The sequence below is a fragment of the Cyprinodon variegatus genome, unplaced genomic scaffold (genome assembly GCF_000732505.1).
Source record: "Cyprinodon variegatus isolate N-32 unplaced genomic scaffold, C_variegatus-1.0 Scaffold45, whole genome shotgun sequence".
NCBI classification, from domain to species: domain Eukaryota; kingdom Metazoa; phylum Chordata; class Actinopteri; order Cyprinodontiformes; family Cyprinodontidae; genus Cyprinodon; species Cyprinodon variegatus.
In genome coordinates, this window is record NW_015150498.1 from 554,730 (window position 1) to 563,467 (window position 8,738).

Sequence of the window (8,738 nt, forward strand, 5' to 3'; positions counted from 1 at the left end):
AGGCTTTCTCAGAGGAAAAGATGTTTTTGCTCTTCTCCCGACTGGTTTCGGAAAGAGTAGCCTGGCTTGTGGTTCTGTTTTCTGTTTTCGTCGTCGCTCTGTTAGTACGTCATATGCTTCGTTGATCTGATTGGTTTATTTGGCCCGTCTAGCACCAACATAGGCCAATCAGCTAACCAGTATTTTCGCCCCTTCCCAAAATTACTTCAATGGAAGGTTTCCAGATGGATATGCGGAGCAAATCCATCTGGCGGAGTCAGGTTACCAAACCCCTTCACTACGTATTTAGTGTTTCTGGATGGGCCAATATTTAAAAAAAATAAAACATTTAAAAGTAAGGTGGACATTTTAGTCACCTTCTATTTTAATATTAGTGCTGGAAAGTTTATAGAAATTACAATACAACAATAATTTAACAAAATACAAATTTTAAAGTGCAGAGGCACTCGGTTTTGGTCACATTATAGTTAGCAAGAGTATGACTAAATTTCTCAGTCAATTCTTCATGTTGCAGTAATGATGATGAAATCATTTAGTTGATGCTCCTTTTTTTCAGGACAATAATGAAAATGACTAAAACAGGACTAGTCATAGGTTTGAGTTTTGGTCAACAAGACGAGAATAAATCAAAATTAGCGGGTCGTTGGTCAGACGTTTAAAATGCATCATAGTGCTGTAATCTACTAAGCAGTATCAGCCCTGCTGCTGCGTCTGGTTTGATCCTGATTCCCACCTGCGTGCAGCGCTGCACATTCTGCATGACCACACATGGACCATGGCAGCAGCGGCATGGTCTTAGAAAATAACCCAGAATTGTCCTGTACTGCACGCTCAACTCTGACAAACTCTGCTCTTCTAGCTGTGCTTGTGCAGAAATGCGTCTCTGCACGCTCGTAACTCCAAATTTGCACTTCGCCATCCACTCTGATGGTTCGCTCTCAGCAGTATGGCTCTTCCTGATCTTGCTACGTAATAAACTAAATTGGGCTGATCATCCTCTGCCAAAAGTAAAAATCCCCTTACTATCAATATTTTATTTCTTCTAGCTCACAATAAGTGACCTTCTTTAATTTCTACCAAAAGGAATCCCTAAATTATATACAAATAAAATATTTTATTGCATACTGTTTATTTTTTGATAAAGAGCCAGGTGAAAAAGTAGATAGATCTTTGAATATTTATCTTTCATTGTTATTGTTTCTATCAGTTAAAAAGTTATGTAAAGGTTTCCTTGTATTGTCATTAAAACATCTTCTCTAATTCTTTTGAATATCTCAACATTTTAGCTAGCAAATTCTTCAATTTAGGTCTGGATTGCCATGCCATTACAAGGCAATTATGTAGGTTCTCTCTGTATTTTTTTTGTATCTAAAACCCTTTGAATTTAAATCTACTTTGACTCCTGAACAGTAGTAACAAAGGGGGGAATTCTTATAAATAAAGCCAAAATTGGCAAAGAAGAATGTTTTTGTTCTTTGCTTTTTTGGAGCAATGAAGATTTTATTGATCTTTGTGAAATGCATAATTCATAGTAGATCAGGAAGTGTTTGCTTTTGAATGAAAACCTTGTATTTCTAAAACCATTCCTTTATCGCACATTTTATTAGCTTTTATGTCTGCTTTATTAACCAATAGGATGGCCAGAGGTCTGCAGCTATGGGGTTGTGTCCCCCTAGTAGGCCCTGAAGGTCCTGCAGGACAATCACCGCCTTGATATTAACTTAATATCACCCAATTAATTTAGACATAGTAAACCTGTAAATCTGCAATATTGATTTAACTAGGGGAGAAAAAAAAACCATTTATGTTTTACCTTTACACAGCTTCCAAATATTTTTTTTAAATTTAATTTCCTGTATATTACACTGCAATAAATATATTTTATAAAAGGTTTCTTACACCCCCTGGCCTTGAAACATAAAATCTTTATTAAACCTTTGGACCACCTTCCCTGAAGAATAGATCCCAACAGCATTATTCTGCCACCACCATGTCTCATATTCAGGTTGTTTTCTGACATGTATAGGATTTTGCTTTCAGATTAAAATGTCAGTTATGACATCTGACCAAAAGAAATGGCCGCATACATTTAGCTGTATGGGAGCACAGGGAGATAAATACATTTGTATAAGGATTTGCAAACTGTGTATTATTCTTCCTTGAATTGTTCAATTTTATGGTGCTCTTTTTGGTCTGTATCATTAAATCCTAATAAAATACGTATGAAAATATGTATGGTTGATTTGTGACAAGACTATGATAATTGTTAGGATTAGTTCTATACGTTTAGGTATTTATAAGGCATATTTCAGACCGCTAGATTTGGTCGCTTTACTGGTAGGAAAAAAATGTTATGTTTCTAAAAGTCTTAATATTAATGTCTTTAGTTTAACATAGATTCTGTATTACCATAAATATTGTCCCAAGACTGTATAAAAATAAAACGACTAACTAAACTAAAAAATGCAGCCACAATGGTTAAACATTGGCATAAATATTAAAAAGTCTTCCAATGATTTCTATGTTATATATTTGTTTTGTTACAGCATGGAGAGGCCCCAGTGTTTACAATAGTTTTCAGTAGAAATTGACCTGGCTAAGCTGCAAATAACTTTAGTGGAGATCTTATTAAGAATAGAAGGCTCATTGTTCAGCTGTTAATCACTCTGCCTCCAGTATAATCTTTGTTTCTTCTGTTTAGTAACCAAACATGTGGGATTGACTGGTGCCGGAGCCATAGTGTTTATAATAGTCAGATTTATGCTCTTTGATTTGTACCTGAGCCCTGTCATTTCTTTCCTTAATGTTTACAGAAAATATATAATCTCCTGTAAGCTAACCCAAGTGCCTCTGTCTGTGCCCTGGGATCCAAGCAACCAGGTATTTCAGAAAAGCAATTAAAGCCTACCAGATATTGTGCTCAAGCTCCTGGGTTCTCTCAGCATTTTGGTTTCTTAGATATACCTGAGCTACAACAACGTATCAGCTCTGAAACTAATGGATACCAGAACCAACTGGGTCTTAACGTCAGAAAAGAACAAGGTCAGTGTGTTTTACTATTCGGATCTGATTTTTACGAGGGCCACGCATCAAATAGATGTCTTTTAACATTTTATTCTGTTGCTCTCTCTTGTCGAAGACACTGTGAAAACTACAAAAATATAGAATATAAAACATTTAAATCACACATTCACCAAAATAAATGTCTCTGATTACACAGATTTAAAAGGAAATTGGTCAAACTAGATGAGCAGGAAAAACAGGAGATGGATCCTACATGCTAAATTATTAATGTAAAACACTCAAAAAATATCAACATGAGTTCATGTGTGCATCTTTCAGACCAGAACAGAATAGTATTTTCCTCTTGAGTGGATCAGTAACATTCCTGCAACGTTGGGATGTGTCTCTGCAGCCATATTGCATTCCCCACAATTCAATCTAAATTCATTAACTGGACTAGTCATGGGACCTTTATTCACATACAACTAAAAAAAACAGTAAATTAACTTTACTAACAACCATTAAAAGAAATATATATAAATTATATAACAATTCTAACCAAAGACTTTTAACTCTTAACCATCCCCTGGACAGTTACTGTACAGTGTGGTTTGTGAAATGATACAAGATAGATTTGGTTTGCAAGCTTCCATCCTATAACTTATTATTTAGAGTTACAAAATTAATAGATACAGATTTCTGATTGTAGATAATATTAAATATATAATGCAAATAGAACTAAACCAACCAACCAACATTGGTGCATTCATCAGTGAAACTACTCTACATTTACTGCTAGAATATATCACCTTAGAAATTCCATTTCCTAAAGTTGTGGTAATGTGTATTTCAGTTGTCTTGTTTGTCTCTTGGAAAAAAGAAAGAAAGAAAGAAAGAAACAAAAAAAACAGCTGTACAGAAGTTTCAAACATCTGACCCAAACTGTCATGTCATATTAAACTCAGTGACTTAGGATGTTTAGGGACAGGTTTGAGAAGCTGCTCCAAAATCAACACCTTCCAGCTGGATTAAAAGTTTGCAGTTACTCACTTGGAGAAACCAAATGCACGTTTGAGACAACTTATCACAATTTCTATAGCATATAAAGATTGGGCATTTTACTAAATTGACAAAAAAAGCATGGTGGATTTAGGATGCATGATAAGAAGAGTTATAACCAGGCAGAATTATGTCAGCACCTTGCTTATGGCTGCAGAGTCTACTGTTCTGCAAGTTGTTTGAACAAGTTTGACCCAATTCTTCATTTAGAAATGAATTCAGTCCACCCTGGGAACAGCACGGCCCAAGTGCATTAAAGCCCCCAAACTAAAAGGACATCCATGCCCCTGGTGGGAATGCACATAAACCTGTCACTGACACTGTACTTGTTGATACGTTAAACAAACTCTGTTTATACACATTGCTGTGGTATTGATAGGTTAGGCTGTACACACTGGAGGAGAACCACATGCTTTGTGTCAAGGTGGAGATGTATGTCAGCGTCCCGGCAGAGCAGGCGTTCCACCTGTTATCGGACCTGAGGAGGAGAAAAGAGTGGGACCACCATTATGAGTCAGTAACATGCACACGTTTCAAACTGGTCACTATCAAAGGAGAAATCTAGATTAGGTTGTTCCAGTGTCTGTTTTATGACAGTAACCAACAGTGGAGATTTACTGTTTGTGCAAAGCTTTTTAATAACAAAAAACAGCAGTGCTTTGATTAATGGATAGCTTAGAAATTATTGTCAAATACTTAAACACTAGAAAGTGTCAAATATATTGCAAATGTTCATTTTATGTCCATGTTTGAATCACAGGCAGTGTGAGGTGATCAACCATGCAGATGAGGAAGACACCCTTTATCGTATTGTTACACCCTCTGTCAGCAAAGGGGGCAAAGGGAAAGACTTTATCTTGCTTGCATCTAGGAGGAAGCCATGTGATTCCAGGTAGTGCAAAAGTGACATTACATATACAATATGTCCCCTTTCTCCATCTTTCTTTTATGTCACCATGATTTCAAAAGGCTTGTTGATTACTTGCTTTGTCAATGTTCTCACGTTTCTTTGTGGAACTAAAGCTAATAACAGGTTGCAACAATCTCTGAGGATTTAAATCCCACAGAAAATATTTTCTCACTATTATCTGATTTTTCCCTTTTCAATTCTTTTTTACACACTTTGATGCTATTTATGAATGTTTCCATGTTAGAGACAGGAAATAAAACTCACTCAAAAGTACATCTGCAGGTGCATTGTTGTTATATTATATTGTATCATATTATTACGATTTTTATTATTATTATTATTGTTGTTGTTATTCATCCTAAAATTTATGTGAAGTTTTATGTTTGGTGTCAAAATTGCAAATATGTAAATAAGTAAAAAAAATAGATACAAAGGATATACGTTACTTATGATTATTGAATAAGTCCTAAACTCACATAAATAAATGAAAATAAAATAGAAATATATACAATATCTATCCTTAATATTTTTAATGTCAGTAATATGCCAAATACAATGCTAACTGCTATGCCTAATTTACAATCTAGAAATGTAATTAATAAAAGGCCAAATGAAATGTAATCATTTTTTTTGCAGTGCTCTTTAAAATGATTTCAACCTTTGCTGGGTTATATAGATCCTATAAACTGATTGGTCAGACTACTCAGTAGGTCCACTTCACTCATCTCATCTTGGCTAAAGTAGTGTTGGCCCACTTTTCTTTTTCATTTAAACATGACAGATAAACAGAAAATTTAAAAATAATTCACCCATCTCAGGTAAATAATACTTAAATGTAGAAACAATTCATGATTAGGGGTAGTGGACAACTACTTATAAAAAAATTATAACAATTTTATTTTTAAAAAATTTCTTACTTTTTTACGTTCAGTCTTTTTTTGCACTGGTATAAAACTATAGAATTGAATTTGGTCTCCTCCAGGGACCCATATCTGATTGCTCTGCGGTCTGTCACCTTGCCTGATCACCCGCCCACAGAGGATTTCTCCAGAGGAGAGGTGCTGTGTGCTGGCTTCACGATCTGGGAGGAGTCCAATGCAGTCACCAAGGTTAGCCCAATGTCTGCAGCACAAACTATTGTTATAACTCTGCGGCATGGTTAAAGTATGCTTGGCACAAGTGCACCACTGCAGATAACAAAATGCATTTTCACTTTTTATTATTTTAGTTCACCTACTACAACCAGGCCACACCTGGAGTCCTTCCCTACTTCGCCACAGACGTGGCTGGCCTTTCCTCAAGCTTCTACAATACTTTTACTGCCTGCAGTCAGTTCCTGGAGGCCAACAAGGATAGTCTTGATGCTCTACCACCTTCTTCTCTTTAATTTCAATCCCTCTCCCATAAGCAAAGGACTGAGATTAACAAGAAAGAATTTGCATTATTATTATACAGTTACTTTTTTAACACTGTTTCATAGATGCTGGGCTCTAATGAAATACGCCAGTATGAGATCGTGAAGGACTGTTAGTTTGTACCTTGCAGGTTTTTGTACAAATCAAAAACAGATAAATTATTTATGCCTGTTAAGTTTTTTTAGAGATAATTTTTATGATATCTGCAGTTCAGTTTTCTAGATACAGGATGTATATTTTTGCTAAAAATCAATTTGTAGCAGTCCGGGCATGCTTTCAGATGGTTGTTTGACTGTGACTAACGCTGTAAAGATAATCTAAAATAAGGTGTAATGTATTTTTGTCACATTTGTATTTAAATCTATTTGAACTGTGATAGAAAGTTCACATGTGCCTTTGGTGTCTAGTAGTACTCTGTAATTTAAAACAACACTATCAAGTGAAGAAATTATATTGTATTCAGGTGGGCATTTGGGATAAAATGTGATTATTTAAGTAATAAACATGTTAGAGCTGTGGATGATATTCTGTGAAGATTCCTCATTTTCAGGGCCACTTGGCATGACTTTGCCAAACCATTTTTAATAAGGCTTTTGATAAAATTATTGCATCAAACAAACATGAATCAGTGTCTGATGTTTAAATATGAGCCTTTATTCTGTCACCCTGAGAGTTCAGTTTAAACAGGTTATTGGCCTGATTTCAGCTGCTGTTTTATTTATTATTGCAAATATACACTTGATAGAAAATGGGTGTCATCCTCAGTGTAGCATGAATATGCTCAAATCAATTTCTTCCAGTGATTCCAGGAACTGAGTCTGTCCAGTTCTAGCAAATAATTTGCCTTTAAGCTTCATATTAAAGCTTGGAATATTTCTCAATCAATGTTTTTACTCAGAGAAGCCTTAATTAAACCCAGAGGACAAAGGGTGATATTTTGCTCTGGGAGTCAAAAAAATGTTATGATGGACCTTATTACAATTTATAAATGAATGTTAAAAAAAGCACTTTTTTAAATGAAACTTTAAAAAAGTGCATATAAGAAAACATTATTTAATTATCTTCACTCACTAACATAAAAACAGCATACATTTATTACATTATATAGTAACTGTATAATAGGCAACACATTTTTTTTCTCAATTTATTTTCTGTTTCCTAATATTGTTTAGTGCAGTTAGAGAGATTCAATGTACAACAAGGTAAAACGATGTTTATTCCTAATCAATACAGCTAAAAGTGCAAATCAGTTTATGAAGGCTGCGCCCAGAGAGCAAAGTGGATTCACTCATTATTGTTTGTTTGCTGTTGGGGGGGTGGAGGGAGCTAATTTGTTGAAATTAGGGATGAAGCCTACCGGTACTTTGTGTCTGTAAATTGGGAGCCAGGGAAACCAGCCTAACAACATTAAAACTAAAGGCAGTGGTCATGATTGCAGCCAACGCTGAGGGCAGAACTATGAACTGGTAATTTGATTATTGTTTGATGATTCTGCCCTTTTCTTCAGTCTCATAAAAAAAATTATATTCCCTACAAAGAGAGTTTCTTTTAGATGCGTTCAGCTGCTTCAGCACGTCCCAGCAAATGCATCATTTCTTTATACTGTAATTTTTAATTAGACAGAGAAAATGATCTGTTTCGTTATTTTTTGTTTAGAACTTAGTCAACTTTTTTTTGTCATTTTGTATACACAGGGTGTAGACAAAAGGACATTTTATGTTCTACAGCTTTCATAACATTTCCATTTCTTAAAGTGCAGCAGGGATCAAAGGGTTGTTTGGTTTGTGTGGGAGAAAAAAACATGGTGCAAAAAGCGCATTGATATGGAAGTTCAGAGCATTAAGATGTGTATGGTGCAAATATATTTTGGTTTGGTGTTATCAGTGTGATGCAGAGTCAGTGACATGATTAAGAGTTTTCTCAACAGTTCAGGTGTCTGATGGCGGGGAGGAAAAAGCTGTTTCGGAATCTGCTGGACCTGCATTGGATGCGTTGAAGCCTCTTCCCAGAGGGAAGGAGGGAGAGCAGTCCATGGTGGGGATGTGAGGGGTCATCGATGAGGTTATGGGCAGGGGACACGCAGCGCTGGGATAAAATGTATTTTATGGACATATCAACATTTCATACCCATTTTCAGGCAAATTATTTTAATTTTTTTATTTTGGGTGATGCATGACTCATTCAGGCTTATGATAAAGAGATAAACCAGACTTGTTGCAACAGAGTTGGAAACCTTTTCTTGAACTTTAAGCAATCTCTTCATATATCCAGAAATTACTTAACCCTATAATGCCAAACTTATCATATTTGATACATACGGTTTCTGAAATGTTTTGAGTCTGACACCTTTT

General features: G+C 35.4%; 1 protein-coding gene across 1 annotated transcript in view; it reads left to right on the top strand.

Moving 5' to 3' along the window:
* Window positions 1-7,193, top strand: part of acot11 (acyl-CoA thioesterase 11) — a 13,224-nt gene extending 6,031 nt beyond the window's left edge. Inside the window, exons 11-16 of the mRNA XM_015370339.1 lie at window positions 2,814-2,880; window positions 2,959-3,042; window positions 4,442-4,575; window positions 4,823-4,954; window positions 5,955-6,081; window positions 6,201-7,193. Coding sequence (XP_015225825.1) covers window positions 2,814-2,880; window positions 2,959-3,042; window positions 4,442-4,575; window positions 4,823-4,954; window positions 5,955-6,081; window positions 6,201-6,359 — 703 coding nt within the window. The 3' untranslated portion in view covers window positions 6,360-7,193. The remainder of the gene's footprint in view (window positions 1-2,813; window positions 2,881-2,958; window positions 3,043-4,441; window positions 4,576-4,822; window positions 4,955-5,954; window positions 6,082-6,200) is intronic.
* Window positions 7,194-8,738: the final 1,545 nt, after the last annotated feature.